At 39.5% G+C, this 19,303-nt stretch overlaps 1 protein-coding gene across 8 annotated transcripts in view; it reads left to right on the top strand.

Annotated features, from left to right (window-relative positions):
- frmpd3 (FERM and PDZ domain containing 3) overlaps positions 1 to 19,303 on the top strand; it is a 465,297-nt gene that overhangs the window by 372,839 nt on the left and 73,155 nt on the right. For all 8 annotated transcript variants that reach the window (XM_073058178.1, XM_073058175.1, XM_073058177.1 and 5 more), the window contains 3 exons: positions 96 to 203; positions 2,504 to 2,635; positions 3,922 to 4,041. In XM_073058178.1, the coding sequence (XP_072914279.1) occupies positions 96 to 203; positions 2,504 to 2,635; positions 3,922 to 4,041 (360 nt within the window). The remainder of the gene's footprint in view (positions 1 to 95; positions 204 to 2,503; positions 2,636 to 3,921; positions 4,042 to 19,303) is intronic.

Genomic DNA, 19,303 nt, shown 5'->3' with positions numbered 1-19,303 from the left:
AGAGCATTTGGGATCTGCAAATAAAAACATCAGAAAAATTTTATTGGTTGCATGAGGGCACTAGAATAAAATTGACTTCCTTTTGTCTCCATCAGGATCCTATGAAAGAGGAAACTCTAATGTTGATCTCAAACGTGCTGAATGTATATCTGGAAAACGGCCAGATGAAATCGTTCACCTTTGATAGCAGAACAACTGTGAGGGTAAGATCATCTTAAATTTACAATCACCTCAATTAAAAAAGATAAAGAGCCACTTATATCTCATTTGGACAGTTAATTGGGTTAACTGGGTAAATATTAATTTTTAATTAATAGCAGAAAATATGTGCCGAAGGATTTGGTAAGCAAATGTGCTCTCATCCTGTATGTGGAGTGCTGCCTTCAGTGGTTTGGATTGGGTTACTCCATAGATAGCCTATGTTCATTAAAATAATTCAAGCAGATAATTGGAGAACACCATTGAGAATTGCTCTGGTCCAGTCCCAGTATTTGCTTGTGAGAAACAGACCAAGCAACTCAGAATCAGAAATATCATCAAGGTCCGTACAAGAGTACAACATGAAGAGCTCATCAAAACTAATTTCACACACAAAATTGAGAATGAAATTTTGTGACTGAGATAATGTCATAACATTGTTATGCGATGTGGGTGTGAGAAAAAGTTGTATTCTGTTTCTGAATTCAATTCAATAAATACTCCAGCACAAAGAGGAGAAAATCTGCAGATGCTGGAAATCCAAGCAACACATATAAGATGCTGGAGGAACTTAGCAGGCCAGGCAGCATCCATGGAAAACAGTATAGTCAACTTTTTGGGCGGAGACCCTTAATCAGTACTGGAGAAAAAAAGATGGAGTCATATATCAGCATTTGTATTCCTTGACTTATGAATAGTCAACTGACAAACTTTTGCTATCACATTCTTGACTCCTCAGGATCAGTATTCTAATTTACAGTGATTTTCCACCAGGGTAAAAGTACATCAAACTCCATCGATAATGCAACACACACACAATGCTGGAGGAATTCAGCAGGTCAGGCAGGTGCTGAGTACCTGCAGCGTTTTGTGTGTGTGACTTTGGATTTCCAGCTTTGGCAGATTTTCTCATGTTTATGATTTCTCCCTATAAATGCATATTGTCAGTACTTCCTCCCATATAATTCTGCAATGCTCAGCTTGTGGTCTAGCTGTTATCAGGATTCAGAAGTTATTCTGTGAGCAATTCAAAAAGACTTCTGAACACCCTCGAGTTCTGAAGCTTGAAACTCCTCTAAGAAGTCACAGCATGTTGTAACAGTTAATGCTAAGCTAGTCGTAATTAATAAAACTGAAAAAAACGTATCAGCCAGTCCCTAAATTCTACTGTATTGATAATGTGAACCATCCTTAACGACACAAACAAATTTTAGTGCTCAAACTATCACAAACAAGAGAAGATCTGCAGATGTAGGAATTCAAAGTAACACACACACAATGCTGAAGGAACTCAGCAGGCCAGGCAGCATCTAGGGAAAAGAGTACAGTCGATGTTTCGGGCCGCAACCCTTCAGCAGGACTCAGGATTCATCAATTCTGATGAGACATCAACTGCTTACTCTTTTCCATAGGTGCTGCCCGGGCTGCTGAGTTCCTCCAGTATTTTGTGTGAATTACTCAAGCTATCACTCCTGGAATTGTATCATAGGTTACAGAGGGCAGGAGTGTTATAAACAAGTGAGTGGAGCAGGCTTGAGCTTCTGACTAGAAGATGAAAATCAACTGCATATGCCCTTGAGCTTCATAGTGAACCAGGAAAAAAACAGGTTTCAAGCAGCTAAAGATTATCTTACCTCTCACCTTGGAGGCAATGTCTCAGTGAGTGTAAACTTAAACCTTTCTTGATCAACCACGATCATACTCCTTAAGTGTACTTTGCGGATAGTGCATAGAATTTGGGGTGTCAAAAGTTGAGTCATACTCATCTTCTGACTTCCTTTTTAACTAAAATTTTTACTTTGCTAGTCCAGTTGAGCTTCTGGCCTTGCCATCTGCTGGTGAGGTCTCAGTGACAGTGGTGATACTGAACATCAAGAGTACATAGTTAGACTCATTCTTGTATGGGGTCATCATTGTCTGATGTTTTTATGTGGCAAAGGTAATTTCCAGTTCTCAGCCCATGCCTGATTGTTGCCTCAGTCTTCCTGCAGGCATTGGTAGACTTCTTTGTTTTCTGAAAAGTATTGAACATTACGCAATCATCAGCAAATGTGCCCACTTTCCACCTTATGATGCAATGAGGAACACTGATGGAACAACAGGGCTTAAGGCACTGCCCTGAGGCACAGCTGCTGTAATGTTCAGATCCTGTGTGATCAACCACTATCAATCACAACCATCCCCTTGTACAAGATACGATTATAACTAACCAACATGACCAGTGATGTTTAATAATTGTTTCTCCCTTGTAAATCCTGTAATAGAAGTCCGCAGGGTCTGACTTACACAGTGTCGTCTTTTGTAGGACGTGATTCTCACACTACAGGAAAGGTTGTCTCTCAGGTGCATAGAACACTTTGCACTGGTGCTGGAGGTGGGCAATGAAGGTCCAGAGAAGAAACTTCTTCTTCTACATGAAGCAGAGACTCTGATACAGGTCAGTATCAGCAGCAGCTAGTACCAAACTCACATCCATTCCCTAAGCTATTTGCTTTTGAATTCCTTTTCATATTTTCCCTCTCTGGATAATGCAGTAGTGACTTGTAATATGTTAGGATCTCTGGATATAAACTTGCTTAATCCTCTAATGCTTATGCACACTGCATATCTAGCTACTTCCAAAATATGGTTGGATGATCATTAGGAACAAGAATCCTGAATATTTGCTATTGCCTGTAATCGATTAATTAAGAGGTCGGTCGCCACAGATCAAATTAATGTTATGAGAAATGAAAAGATAGGTTACGCTAAAAGGCAAATTATAACCTTAAGGAGCTCAGGAGGGAGATTAAATTGGTCCAAATAACATAGGACACAAAACCTGGTCTTTTTCCCATAACCATCATCTGCTCGTCCAAAAGAGGGCACTTGGGCCCAACTGTAAAGTTTATCCAGCCCAGATGTAATTACTGACATTTTAACTGGAGCCCCATGCCAACCATCAGGCCAACCTGGAGATAAGAGAAGCCAAGGCAAAAGGATAAATAACATTTTTCACCATCTTTGTGATTCTGCCCATGCCCCAACAGGGAAATCCTGTAGCTCTTAAACTCTGGGTTTACTCACCACCTTTCTGAAGGCCTTACAATCACTGTTCCAATCACTCACCTGAATGCCAAGGATTAGTCTTATAAATCTACAGAACTTCCTACTAGCCTGATCCAAGAACATTCACAGGTTACAGGTGGAAGGAGAAAAAAATATTCCTTTGTTTGCTTCAGCAATAACCTGATCCTCATTGGAAAATTACCACCATTATGCTTTTCCTGTTCCAACACCAGCTCTCAGTTTGAAAATAATTATGAAATTCGTGGCATCTTTGTTCCAGTTTGTGCTGAATTTACATTCCTAGTCAGTGAAATTATAAGTAGTTTCATCATGTGATACTCTTATATTTGATAGCAAGAGGAACTTCAACCAATCTGCCAGGGTTGGTTGGGTGCCCATCTGGTAGAAATGAAAGACCAGTATGGGCCCCCTTGAATTATTGAATATCCTCCAGTCAGATTCCCTATTTTAAATGGGCAGCCAAAAATTAACACAAATATCAATAAACAGCTAAAGAGCATAAGCAGACTATAAAATATTGTGTGTGTGTGTGTGTGTGTGTGTGTGTGTGTGTGTGTGCTTCCCTTTTACATTACTGTATGACTTATCCTTAACAGATATGATGACTCAAATGTGTTTATTCTATAAGAATCTGTTTTTAATGTCCAATACTAGGTTGTGCAGCGCAGTCATTTTAATGCCATGAAATGCATCCTCAGAATCACCTTTTTTCCAAAGGACCCAGTTGACCTACTGAGGAGGGACCCAGTGGCATTTGACTACCTATATGCTCAGGTAAGAACAGTAGCAAAACACCACTTTTGGCAAAGGTCTGGGAAGAAGATATGAACAGAACTGAAGACCACAGAACATGCATAGAAACTTTTAAAAAAGCCTAACACTCCCATTCTGAGGCCAATGGCAATGACTCTTGAAACCTGATTCTTTTCAGACAATGATCCTTGTGTTAACCAAACACCCTCTCCTCGTCATCAGACTTCACAAACAGAAGCTCCATGCTAACCTGCCACCTCCAAACTGAACTAAAATATTCCTCAGTTAAAACATGGTGGAGCTATCAAAAGAAAGGCTACTGTGTGTTTTTAATCTATTGTACACAATGCCCTGAGCATTGTCCATGTAAAATATTGCTATGGGGTGGGAAAGATGTCATAAACACAGAATTCATCAGCCCTGCATCTACACACCACCAGTTTAACATGCACTTTGAGGCATAATACATTTTCTAGGCCTGTGAACCCCTTATAATGAATATCTAAAGCCTTCATCCTATTATTGCTGTACTGCAAAAATTATAACTGATTAAACCCAACACTGTATGAAGCTGAAAATCCCAGATCTAACAAGACGACCTCCGCAATGATAGAAACACATTCCACCACTAACTTCAGTTACTCAGTTTCAGCCCGAACAAAATGTAGAATCCACTGAAAACCTGAGCTTGCACTTTTAATTATGGTCTGGGCATCCATTGGAGATTTTTTCATGTACTAAACCAACAGCAGGCCTCAGGTCTCACTTGCACCAAACCAATGAGTCAAACTAATTTGCAATGACTATTGAATATTGAGACACTGCTGAAGCCACAATAGATTTCATGAGTGGCTGAGGTTGACCAATGACATAAAACCCCAGGAATGAAGGCAGAAAGCGCATAACAACCAGGCAGGATCAGGTTAGCGATCAGGAAAGGTATTATGCTCTAGGACAGCCACTTCCAAACATCCATAGCACCTTGAGTGAAGATTTTTCTAGTATCAGGCAAAACTGGCCAATCCCTTATTCTGAGGCCGTTATTGTGACCTTTAATTCTAGACATTCCAGCTAGGAAAGTCTAATAAGAATTGGATTTTCTCAACTCTTTCTTGCTAATTTATGAGGTGATGAAATACTTTATTCTTTTCTTCTTTAAAATATTAATATTTGGTTCCTCTTTTTTTCCATTGAATTTTAAATGTTTTTCTAAATCCCATGGCATTCTTTGTCATGTTCTTCTTTGCTGTCAATATTTATAGCTTGGCCTCAGTTTTAACATTTTGTCAGTCTCCCTCTCTGTAACTCAACAGTCTTTAGTGTGTTCTTATTTTTAGCAAAATATATATTTTCCTTGAATTTATTGAACCTCATATAGAATGTTTCCTCTTGCTATTTTACATCACTTTTTCACAACATTGTGCTTTTTTCTTTGCAATGTTCTTTTGTTCAGTTTTATGATCTTTTCTCCTATATATTACACTGGACTTTGTCATGTTTATAATCTTATTATATTAGATATAATTGTCTTGTAGTTCCCCTATTTTTCTTTCTGCCTGGTTCAATCTCTATTATGAGATCCAGTAGTGAATCCTTGTGTATTGGGCTGATTATATGCCACTACTGCAGAGATCACTGACTATTAATACCAGTCTGTATGCTCACATCTATAGTCCACCATACTGTAGAAAAGATGTTTGTGTGGGCCGTGCACTGCAGTGTAGGGAGTCTGGCACTCCCAGAGCAAAGTCTCATTTGTGTGGAGAAACTGCATGGTTTGCTACTGGGTGGGGCGCGGCCAACTGCGTGGCCACTCTTTCTCCGCTGTGGCGCTCAGAGCTAGTCTTAGGAAAGTCTGCAGATGCAGGAAATCCAAAGCAACACACACAAAATGCTGGAGGACCTCAGCAGGTCAGGCAGCATCTATGCAAATAAATGTTTCAGGCTGAGAAGGAAGGAGGAAGAATAAAACAGTGGGGATTGGGGAACGAGGCTAGCTGAAAGGTGATAGGTGAAGCCAGGAGGGTGGGAAATGTCAAAGGCTAGAGAAGAATGTATCTGGTTGGACAGGAGAGTGGACCAAATGAGAAAGGGAAGGAGGAGGGGCGCCAGGGGAAAGTAATAAGCAGGTATTTGTTGACAGATGCCTACGGTTTCTCTCATTGATCATTAAACACTTGAAACGGCTACTGTCAATCATTTTATTAAACAAGATTTAGTCCTGAACTTTACATCTTAGCAGAGAGCAGTGCACTGCTTGTCCCAGCTCAGTCCACACCAGCCCTTACTAACAGCCTGTCCACACTGAACTGTTAGTGAATCATTGCTGCCAGAACGCCTGTTTCCTGACACCCAAGTTCCTGCTACAGCATAATGCAGCAACAGAAGGGCAACTGCATTGTCAGTAACATATTTTTAAATATATGGTTTAATATACATCCATTCTGATGTATCAGTATACACTGGGTTCGAAAGCTGCCCTGCACAAATGAAAGGATCTCTGCTTTCTCATCCACTTTGTTTGTTTGTTCTTCTCAGCAGTTAATTTTGAAGTAATTAAACTTTCCCGTTTTATTACAATATTGTTCTTGTTGTTCATTTTCTTAATGTGTTTGCTTATTTCTTGCTCCTGCTCCCTTTCTCTGTTGGCTGTAATGTGGACTGCCCTTTTTGTTATGTTTTACTAATTCTATTTTACTACACAAATAAATGCAGCTACTCTATTTCACCTTTTCCCTTTTCAAGATTTCTTCTTCTCTCACAATATCGGTGCAATTAATTTAAATGTCAGTGCTTAATTTTCTCTGCTAACACCTCTGCAGTCCCTATGAATGGTTGCACCCAGTGTAGTGTTGTCAACATTTGCCCTCATTTGTATTGTGACAATTGCTGTCTGTATAACTTAAACTGATCCTCATTGTTACTCATCTGTCCTGAAACTCTTTAGCACACTTATTATCTTCTCCTTTCATTTAATCTATCCTTTGTTCTCCTTTCCGAATGAAGTGCCATTGGGCCTTGTTTGATTTATTGTAGATCTCCTATCTGCCTCACTGTTTAAACTTTTATTATCGCACAACATAACCTTTTCACAAGGACACTAGTCCCATTACCATTCAGGTGGGCCTCATCCTATTGACATGGCTCCTTGATCCAATGCATGTATCAGTCTCCCATCAAAAAGAACTACTCTCTTCATACCAGCCCTTTAAAAGGAAAAATACAGATGCAATAAATCTGAAATAAAAACAAGCCAAGTACCATACATGAATGAAGAAACAGGTTAATGTCTCAGGTTAATGATCTATCATCAAAGCTTTCTAAGCCCTTTAGTAGTTGATTATTCAGATACTTCTTCTAATGTCAAGTCAGATTCAGATTTATTTATCACATATACATAAAAATATATAGTGAAATGCATCACTTGTGTTAACGGCCAACACGTCCAAGAATGTGCTGGGACATTCTGCAAGTGTCACCGTGGATTCCAACATAGCACACCCACAATGCTCAGCAGAAAAACGCAAGGGACAACAATAACAGTCGATCAAAGCAACAACAGCAAAATAAACCTCTTCCCACTGGCTCTCTCATGCACACAGGCAGGCCTCTGATCCCAGGGCAAGCTGCCATGTCCCTCCAATCCTTGGCCCCGGACTCTCAGGTTTGCAGACATCAAGACTTCAATTTTCAGTCCCTGGCCCAGACTCCAGACTCAACCTTCAGGCCTCCATCTCTGGATTCATTGACTTTGGCCTTCAACCTCATGGGTTTTCTTCTCTGGACTTGACAACTTCAGTCTTTGACCTTTTGAGCTTTCTATCTCCGGACCCACCAAGCTCTGGACTTTGACCTTCAGCTTTCCCTCTGGACTTTGCTGACCTCTGGATGTCAACCTGAGGACTCATTGATCACAGGTTTGCCCCTCAGGCCTCAACCCCAATCACAGATTTATTCTTTGCGCCTTGGTTGACCAACCTCCACGATCACTGACCTTCAACTATGGTGTGCTTCAGGCCTTGGGTTCAGGACTCACGCGGACCTCTGATTCTGTTGGCCTGGGGGACCACTGGCCCTTGTGACTCCTGCCTGTATGGACCTCTGACTCACTATTTGCTGACCTGGGGATCGCTGATCTCCTCAGCACCTATCAACCTGACCCTGGGTTCACTGACCTTCAACCACAGAGTGTTCCTGCCTGGACTCAGGACACAGGCTCCTGTCCCCAACTGTTCATTTACTGCCCCTCATCTCCAACTCTCCCTTTTCCCTGTCCCTAAACCCTAACCTGACCCCTAACTCCCCGCTCTGTCCCCAAAATCATCCCTGTAAACCTTAAAAAACAGCTAAATCTGAAACACGCCAGCAACGGACATCACAATTCAACACCATCTTGACCCAAATTTGCACATGGCTTACATCTTTTCTTAGTTCCGTCTAATTTAGCTGTAACATCTGTCTAATTCCACCTTTGTCATTTGTTCTAATGTTGACCTTGACAATTTGATTTTCTCCCTTCTTTTTCAAATTCTTCACTTGTTGTCTCTTATTCTTGCGTCATTTCATGGCCTTTGTTCATAGTCTAAATGGATGGTTTTAGTCTATCAGATTATAGAATCCTCAATGTTACCACTTCTCATTTTGCTTTGCTAAACACAACCCCAATAGATTTCCCATCCAGAATCCACCACCTACCTTCCCACAATCCAGGAGAGTCTTAGGAACCATATTTAGTTCCCCACTGATTCTTGAGACTTCAGCGAAAACATGTCCCACTAAGAAAAGTACTAATTCCATTGAAAATGAATAACATTTTCTTTATTTAAAATAATTAGGGTTGATCATCTGAGGGTCTTTTGTACAAATGCAACATTTTTTCATATGTTTGTTTTTAATTTTATAAACTATATGATTATAAGATAGCCCAGTACCCACAAACTCAGTTGTCCTCAATCATTTCAATTTGATAAAAAAGTGTGAAAAAATAATTTAAAATGTATAATATATATGCCAGATGAAAGAGTAGAGTGAAAAACCTCTTTAAAACTAAAAGCAATGAATTTTCAACAATATTTACTGTTATTTTGTGGTTGCTCAAAATGCGTCCCAAGTTTTTGTCAACACCGTCAGATATTTATAAAAAAAAGCAATAAAATCAGTCAACCACATGTTCAACTGTATTCCTGAGGATCCCCTTTCCACCCTCCACATCTGCTAAATGCAACAAGGTCAAACAAGCTCCTGTAAGTTTGCTATTTTTCAATAATTTTTACATATTTATTGATTTTGCTACTGTCACAACCATGATGTGGCAACTGTGTCTCTTTTGTATAGAAAGAAGTATTTTAAATTATGACATAAATTTACACATTTTAAGTAGAGGCCAGAGGCAGCTCGCTACAGAGGGAAAACAAGATGGCTCCTGTATACAACTCATGCATGTCATGTGAAAAAGTGTGTTTTGTCACCACCGTCAAAGGTCAACACCGTCAGGTTTTCTGTCTGATGGTGGTGACATGTAGTTTGACGGTGCTGACAAAAACATCTAAATCATCCTCAATGGAGGCTTGAATATAATTTATGATCACAATAAATAGTACTATGGCTTGTAATGTTTCGTTAACCTCATTACTTATAATATACATGTACATAATTTCCCCTTTATTTCTTGTACACACAGGCCTACAATATTTACATAAATTTACACATTTTAAGTAGAGGCCAGAGGCAGCTCGCTACAGAGGGAAAACAAGATGGCTCCTGTATACAACTCATGCATGTCATGTGAAAAAAATGTGTGTTTTATCACCACCGTCAAAGGTCAACACCGTCAGGTTTTCTGTCTGATGGTGGTGACATGTAGTTTGACGGTGCTGACAAAAACATCTAAATCATCCTCAATGGAGGCTTGAATATAATTTATGATCACAATAAATAGTACTATGGCTTGTAATGTTTCGTTAACCTCATTACTTATAATATACATGTACATAATTTCCCCTTTATTTCTTGTACACACAGGCCTACAATATTTCCTTACTATGTGTATCCCCAATGACTAAAATCATAAATGAATTTAGTTGCACTATTTCATAATCATTTTATAAAATTTCACCAAATTAAACATAATTGAATTCATAGTGATTTTGCACAATTTCATAGTAATTCCATTGAATTCTAACCTTCCTTTTATGTATTTTAGGAAGTTCTGGCTAGGCAGCAGCTTTCAGTGGAGGAGCAAATGGGAAGAAACACGGAATACCAAAAAATCGGAGAGAGAAAATATATAGTGAGTCAGAGTTAAAGGAGGAATACCCGAGAAAGGAAGAGCAAAGATGGAAGAGAGTAGAGGATGGGAAGATAACTATCAGTGGTTTGAATGAAAGGGAAAAGAGGAGTAGGAGAAAGGTATGGAAACGTAGACAGCAAGAGTCAAGAGAGTGTGAGAAGGGGCCCAGAAACTCCCCCAGATAATCCATTGCATCAGACTGCACAGGAGCCAGCTCGCAGTCAGCTGTCTATAGCAGGGGAAAGGGAAAGAAAGGAAACGAGCAAGATACTCGAAAGAGATGAAAGCTTTGAAAAATAAACTTCAAGAGATAATAAAAGATAGGAACAAACTGAAAAAGCACTGGTGACGAGAGCAAACTAGAAATAAAAATCACAAGAATTACCGAAAGAAAAAACAGAGCAGATGCTACAGGGAAGCAAAATCTTCCATGAGGTGGTTGGGAGAAGCCTTTGTAGTACTCAGTGTAGTGTTCTTTATATTAATACGTACCATGGGTTTTTAATAAAGAATAACATTCTGGAAGAAATAGAACTTTTATTTAACAGCAACAACCACGCGTGTCTTACAGTGCCATGCTTCCAGATCTTTCTATCATTTCTGCACATGCTCAGAACTCTCTCCAATCACGTTCTTACACATGATATCACCACATCTTCCTTTCCTTAAAAAGAAAAACAATTAGCAACATTGACCATAGCAAATGCATAATTTCTCTATCAGTCTCTCTGGGGATTTACGAACACAAGTAGACCTTCTAAGTGGTTCACACAGTTCTTGTGTTTCATTGTTTTTTTAACATCTCTTTATTGCTTTTTCAGAATAAAAAGAAAACACATTAAATCATCCATAGGTTTGAAAATGCAACAAAGTTAAAGAAAAGGGAAAAATAAAATACATAAGAACTCAAAAGCAAAAAAAAACACAAAATAAGCCAACACCCCACCATGAAAAAAAAGCAGTTAATTCAGTTTGTTACTTTCATCATCCTGGATATTGTTCTCCAGAAACTTGTAAAAAATGTCCCAAATTTCCCGAAATTTGCCAAGTTTGTTTTTTGTAATGTAGCTTATCTTTTCTAGAGCAAGATAAGAAGTCATTCCTTTCAGCCACTGTGAAAGTCCACTGGTTGTTGGTTTCTTCCAGGAATAGGCTATGCAGTGTTCGGCTTCCAAAAAAGAAATTTTAAGCAGAGACCTTACATTTTTGGAGGTTACAAAGTCCTTTGGATAAATGTTCAGAATACATAATTTAGGATCAAGCACCTTTTTTTCCAATAATCTGACTATTCAAATCCAGCGCCTTCTTCCAGAAGCAGATTATCTGGGGCGCTCCCACACACAATGGAACAGAGACCCCTTTTGGTGATTACATTTAATGCATGTGTCTGAAATGTTGAGGTTAAAGTGATGCAACCTGACTGGTGTGTACTGTCTGGTTATCCATTTATATTGTAGTAACTTAGAATGAGTATTCACTGATTGGGTTTGAACTAAGGAACAAGAGTCTGACCACTCTTCCTGACAAATTCTCATGCAAATCAGTTCTCCATGCTTGTAGTATGTTTGATGACTCTTTACATTTACTGCAAACAAATTGTATAATACAGACACATGTCCCCTAGCTTCAGATAATTTCAGAGTGATGTCTTCTAGGGTAGATAAAGGAGGGAGCTTCAAACTGTAACCTTGCTTGGACATAATAAAACTTCACAACTGAAGGTATTTAAAAAAGTGTTTTGTTGGAATTCCATATGTGGCCTTGAGTTCTTCAAAAGACTTAAATGTATTGCCATTATAAAGATCAGACACCTTAGCTATGCCTCGGGTCGACCAAGTTTTAAAGCCATGGCCTGCTCTGCCGGGCCAGAAGCTATCATTACCAAAGATAAGAGTAAACTGGGTTAACTGTGATGCCTCTCTCAAATGTACAACAGCATCGTGCCAAACCATTGTATGTTTTAAGAAGGGGTTTTTAGTTTGTTTGACCAGTTTTTTCCTATCTGCTGAATATAACAGGGAAAGCCTGAGTCTTGGACATCTATTATTCCAGATGAAATTAGAAAAAATTTTCTTTAATAAATAAAAGAAAGATGATGGAGGAGAAAGTGGGATAGATTGGAAAAGGTACAGGAACTTTGGTAAAATTGACATTTTTATAATGTTTATGCGTCCAATCAAAGATATGGGCAATTTCATCATCTGTTTATAAGTTGAAAAACTGAGTCTGTGAGAGGGTTATAATTATTTGGGATAATTTTATCAATAGCAGGAGTAATTTTAACAGCCATTCATTGTCATTTCCATGTTTTATCTGGTCTGCATCAGTTAACTGAAACTCTGAAGTTGGCTTTTTCTTGAGGTCTTTGCGATTCCTTCTTAACACTGCTCCTTCTGTTTGGACCGTGTATGATCTGGGTTGTACTTCTTCAGCTTTCTGTGTCCATGTATTCATTTTGTCTTGTATCCTCATTATCTCCTTGGTGCAGTTCAGGTAATGGACAAGAACATATGTCAAAGTACCTTTTCTGCTTTGCTTTGTGTTCATCTTTCCATCTTTTCACTTGTTCATCTCCCTCTGTTCTCAGAAAGCTCTCATCTATTGGCAGATTGGATCTGAAACGGCTTCCCATCAAGAGCTGAGCAGGTGAAAGTCCACATTCAAGTGGAGTACTTTAATATAAAAATCACTTCCACTAATTTTTGCTTTGTGCATCAGTTTCTTGATAATTCCTACTGACTTCTCAACTAATCCATTGGACTGAAGGAAAAATGGACTAGATGTTGTATGAACAAAGCCCCATTCATAAGCAAAATGTCTCATGCATTCACCATTAAATTGTGGACCATTGTCTGTGAAAACTTCATCAGGTACACCATGTCTGGAAAAAAACTGATTTCATGCTCAGACCACACACCCCAGGATACAAGGAGTAGTAATCTGTTATTAATACAAAGTAGATAATCTTTGTCATCAGTTACAAAAAGATTGACGCCTACCTTCTGATAAGGTCTCTGAGGACTAGGATGTGGATGCAGTGGTTCCTTAGGGTTGCTAGGTTGGTAATTAAGGCATATTTGACAAGAAGACACCAATTCTGCAATTTCTTGATTCATCCTGGGCCAAACCATCACTTCCTGCGCCCTTCTCTTACACTTTTCAATACCTAGGCGGCCTTCGTGAATTTTCCCAAGCATTTCTTTTCGGATACTTTTAGGAAACACAATTCTGCTACTTTTGTACAATATCCCATCCACAATAGAAAGCTCTGATCTGTGGTTCCAATATTCTTGTACTTCTGTGGTACAGTCATGCCTATTATCTGGCCATCCATCCATCACCACTTGTATTACCTGACAGAGAATTTTGTCCTTCTCTGTCTCAAGACGCAGCAGTTCCAACTGTTTAGGAGCAACAGGTACAGTCTCTATGATCATATCAACAAATTACTGAACATCAACAGCGTCCCTGTGACTGTCTTTTGTTGTTGGATCCATGGCTCTGGAAAGTGTGTCAGCTGTGTACATGAATTTTCCAGGTGGGTATGACACACTCAATCCATATCTCTGCAATTTAATCATCATTCACTGAATTCACAAAGGACAGTCACTTAAAGGTTTGTTGAACAATGCAATCAGAGGCTTATGATCAGTTTCAACATCAATAGATTGCCCTGACGCAAACTGATGAAATCTTTCGCAAGCAAGCATAATGCTGAGCAATTCTTTTTCAATTTGGGCATACCTTGCTTCTGGATCAGACAATGAACAAGATGCATATGCCACTGGTAGCCATTCCTTATCATGATTCTGGAGTAATACTGCCCTTAAGCCTGCTTGAGCTGCATCACATGAGATTTTGATGGGTCTCTCAGCATCACAGAATTTCAACACAGGTTCTTTGGTGAGCACTTTCTTAAGATTTTGCCATGCCTTCTTCTGTTCATGATTCCAGCTCCATTCGTTTTTCTTTTCTGTTAGCTGCCTAAATGGAGCAAGCTGTTCCGAAAGATTGGGTATGAATTTTCCCATGTAGTTGACTGTTCCCATAAACCTTTGAACATCCTTTTTACATTGCGGTCTTGGCTTGTTCTCAATAGCAGAAGCCTTCAGTGGATCAGGATGCACACCCTCTTTGCTGATGATATCACCCAGAAAGGTAAGTTCAGTGACTCCTAGCTGACAGTTGTCTTTATTTAACTTCAGGTTTGCCTTGCGTATTGCCCCAAAGACTTGTCTAAGTCTGGCTTCATGCTCTTGTTTAGATGATCCCCAAACAATAATATCGTCCATGTAAGTATTGTTGGGCTTTAAATTCTGCCCCGTGTTCGTTTAGGAAGAGAGACAACCAACACCGGAATATTACAAAACTTGGCTTTAATGCAGAAGTGTAACTGGCACAGCGAGGAGACACGACCCCCCTGGAGAAGGCGCGTTCTCCCCTCCCCTTACATTCTTTTCTTATTTATACCCCTTTCCCTTAGCCCAACCCCCCGCTACACATTTTTGATAATGCTGAACTTTGTTATACATATTTGGTAATATTGGACACTTTTGTCCTTCTCATTGGTCTGATATCATTCTTTCACGAATTCCCTGTTTTACTGAATCACGTGACACTAGCAGTTTCAGCACAAAGGAATCCTTTGTTTCGCTCCCTCCCTCCCTTGTATTTCTGTCTGCTAATATCACGCTGACCTGAACTGGCAGTCGCAAATTAACCCTAACATTATCCATACCCTCAATGTGCTCATATAGCATGTGAATGGTTTTATGGTACTCTTCAGGAGCTGATGCAATTCCAAACAGAAGCTGAAGAAAACAAAATCTGGCAAAAGGAGTGTTAAAGGTACACAACTTTGAACTCGGTTCATCTAGTTTAAGTTGCCAGAATCCAGAGGATGCATCTAATTTACTAAAGTACTTAGCATTGGCAAACTGTGACATAACTTCTCCACGAGTAGGCAATTTGAAAAATGCTCTCTTTTAATGGCTCCATTCAAGTCTCTTGGATCTAAGCAAATCCTCAGTTTTCCATTTTTCTTATCAACAACAACAAGTGAATTGACCCATTCAGTCAGTTCATCAATTTTTTTTATGACTCCTAACCGTTCCAGTCTGTCAAGTTCTATTTTCAGTTGATGACATAACGCAAAAGGCACTTTTCTACATGGATGTACTACGGGTGGCACTGTGTTGTCAATTTTAATCGTGTGCTCTCCTGGAAGACAACCAAGCCCTTTGAACAAGTCCTCATACTCTTTCATCAAGTCACTGTATTCTGACTCTGTGTCACTGTCCAGGACAAAGATTCTTTTCACCAAATTCAGTCTCTCACAGGCAGATAAACCCAGTATTGACTGTACATTCTTTGGCACCACCACAAATGAAAGCCTGTGCACATTATTTTTGTGTGATACTTTCGCCACACACATTCCTTTAACTGGAATGTCTGCACCCAAATACCCAGTCACTTTTATATTTGTCTGATGTAACTTTGGTCTTGGCTTTAATGCATTAAGCTCAGATTCTGCAAGAACATTTACTTCTGCTCCAGTATCCAGTTTAAACAGAATATTGTTTTGGTTCATTTGCAATGGCATAGTCCAGTCATTCTTACTTTGTTTGTTTTCACAAAGCACATCTATATAAAACTCCTCAAGTTCATTTTCAAGCACTGCATTTACTTGTTTTATTTTCTTTCTACTTCTGCAACAGTGTGAAAAATGATTACTCTTACCACTGTCGTTGCACAATTTCCCATATGCTGGACACTGTTTTGGCCAATGCTGCCACCCACAGTGATCACATTGCTTCTTTCTCTCTGATGACGTTTTGTTCTTTGTCAGTTTTATTATTGTTTTATTATTTTTCTAATATGTTCACGCTTTCTCACAGCATGTATGTTGCAGTTCTCAGTGAAAAGCTCTTTAGCCTGTAACATCACGGTTTCCAAAGCTTTGCAGAGCATCAAAGCTTTATCTGAGTCTAAGTCTTGTTCTCTTAACAGTCTTTCTCTCAGACCATTATCCAGAATGCCACATGAGAGAGTCTGTCAGTTCTCCAAACTCGCATATTTTACTATAGTGTCTCAACTCAGTAGCATATTGACAAATAGTTTCACTAGCTCTTTGCTTACATGTAAAAAATTTATACCACTTATACGTCACGTTACGCTTCAGTATACAAAATGCTTCAAATTTGTCCATTATCAATTTTAGATTTAAATTATCTCCATTTTCAAAAGGAAAATGGTTATATCCCTCAATTGCGTTGTCACCTACCATAAATTCCGGTGTATAAGCTGAGAATTTGGCCCTAAATTTTGTCCTAAAATTAGGGGGTCTGCTTATACAGAGGGTGCCAACTTTGGAAAAACAAATACATGGAAGACAGGTCGTATTTATTGGCTGTTTTTGAGTCAAATTGGTTCCACTGTCGACGCATAAATTCTTTGGTTTGTTTAAATTCACAGCTAGTGGCTGGAGCACGGATATCAAACCACCGGGGATGACTGCAATATCCATATTTTCAGCTTTCAATGCTGCTTTTGTCTCACCTGACAAGTGCGCTTTGAACATGTCCCAGACAAGTAGCGACTTTTCCTTCCTGACACCTTCGGGATGTCGACGCCACACCTCTTTAACCCACTTCAAGCATCCACTTCATCCATCCAGCAGCGTTCTTGAACATAAACAACACCCCGCAGGAATTTTCTGAGCGATCTTTGACTTTTATCTCAAAACAAGATCACATCTATTCATAAATCAGGTGCACCAACTTCACGTAGCTTTTAAATTTTCGCTGACCTCATGGTGTTTTTCGTCCCATTTCAACGCTTGAATTCGAATCATTTCTCTGGTAACAATGTACCTAGACAATCGCTGGTGATTCACCCACTCTAAAACTTTTTCTTCCACTTCTGGCCACTGGCATGTTTTCCCGCAGTTTGCACAATCGCTTTGACATTTCCCTCAGCGTCTCTTCTGCCTTTCTCTACTCTCTCACTTGTTTCTCGTTTACACTAAACTTCTTAGCAGCTGCAGAATTATTCGTTCCTTTAGCAAAATCAACAACCTTCAGCTTGAAGCCAGCATCACATCGCATTTGTTTTAATCTTTTGTACATGGTGGTCGCAAACTCAATACTGAGTACACATACTGATCCCGCCACCCGTGTTTTGTTTTAACGAGATTACGATGGGTGCTAAATGGTTTCACGGGGGTGACATACATTTCAGAGGATTCTTTTCCATTGAAAACCTAATCCAAAATTTCTCTCCCTGCTTTGTTTATTAAGAATTCGCCTATAATGCTCTACAATGTGTAGGCCTCTTTTCTTACCAGAATTTCCAGGGTCCAGATCTGGCAAAGCTGAGTATCGGCATGTGAGATCTTGTGATCGTTTCTGGTTAAATCAAAAACCTCTACAAAAGGGGTCAACTTATACAAAGGTAACATGAAAGGTCACTTTTTTTAACCTTGAAAATGGGGGGTTGGCTTATACTCCTGGTCGGCTTACACCCCGGAATATACGGTATTATGTGGAGTAGAAGCGCAGCTTACGTTTTCTCCGGTTTTCTACCCGCACCGATCGTCGATAAATAAATTTCAAAACTTACTTAAATTTTCTCCAGTTCTCAGCTACATTCCCAGACAATTGAAGTGTCGATGAAGGTTGCATTTACAAAACTGTTAGCAAACACCAAAACAGTTCGAACTCTTTTCAACTATCTTCGATTCTCCCGTGTTAGGTAACGTATTATTCTTCCAGACCAACTTCTGACACCATATTGTGTTCTTTATATTAATACGTACCGTGGGTTTCTAATAAAGAACCATATTCTGGAAGAAATAGAACTCTTAATTAACACCACACGTGTCTTGCAGCACCATGCTTTCAGATCTTTCTAACATTTCTGCGCATGCTCAGAACTCCCTCCAATCACGTTCTTACACATGATATCACCACACTCAGCTCTATCATATTGCTGAAGGTGACATGAAGACATATGATGCACTCCTTTCTCAACCACTAAAACCTGTACCAGCAACGAGGAAAATCCATCATGTAATACCTTACAGAAACAGCTTCCATTGCAGATCATTGTCATGTGAGCCACAGATGTGCCAGTGTTTCAGCCCAACAACATTTCAGTTTTCTGAAAATACACATGCCAGGGTACAGGCTGAGGAGAACGATGGCCCTACCACAATGGGAAAGAACAGAGGGCCTTTGGCAATGCTGATGGAGGAAATGCAGCAGGAACCCTGGAGTGTCCTGACGGGACTACGACAGATATATCTGCTGGTGTCATGAATTGTGGAGATTGGCTTGCAGTCATTTATGACCAAAATTGGTGGCTAGCAAAGGCTGTCACTGTGAATGCTCATCGTCAAGATGTTCCAGTGGAGTTTTTCCACCCTCATGGGCCCAACACACGCTTGCACCCAAAACCAGGTGGAAAGGGTACGTGCTTCATACCAGTTGAAGATATTCTGGTCAAACTGATGGAGCCATCATCACCGGGTCGTGCAAGCAGGACGAGGGAGATCTACCACCTGTCTGCTGAAGTCATGGACTTCATAGAGGAGGAGCATATTAATCATCTACTTCCTGATAAACCTGACTGAACGTTTTCGAAGATTTTCAAGCCCACAAATGGATGGAATTTTTTTTAAGTTCCTGGTGTATTTTTTGATGTTTATGCTTGAACATTGCAGTTGTACTGTAGTTTTTATTTTGCTGTTTACCTTTGTTGTTAATATTTACAGAAGGATAAAATATACATGACAAATTGTTATTTGTTGTACCAAATTGTTAAATAAAGTTGTTAAGTCAGGTCAAGTCAAGTGAAGTCAACTTTTATTGTCATTTCGACCATAACTGCTGGTACAGTGCATAGTAAAAATGAGACAACGTTTTTCAGGACCATGGTGTTACATAACACAGTACAAAAAACTAGACTGAACTACATAATAAAAAAAACACACAG

The sequence above is a fragment of the Hemitrygon akajei genome, chromosome 10 (assembly GCF_048418815.1).
Source record: "Hemitrygon akajei chromosome 10, sHemAka1.3, whole genome shotgun sequence".
Classification (NCBI taxonomy): domain Eukaryota; kingdom Metazoa; phylum Chordata; class Chondrichthyes; order Myliobatiformes; family Dasyatidae; genus Hemitrygon; species Hemitrygon akajei.
Note: the sequence above shows the minus strand (reverse complement) of the source record. Positions and strands in the feature narration are given on the sequence as shown.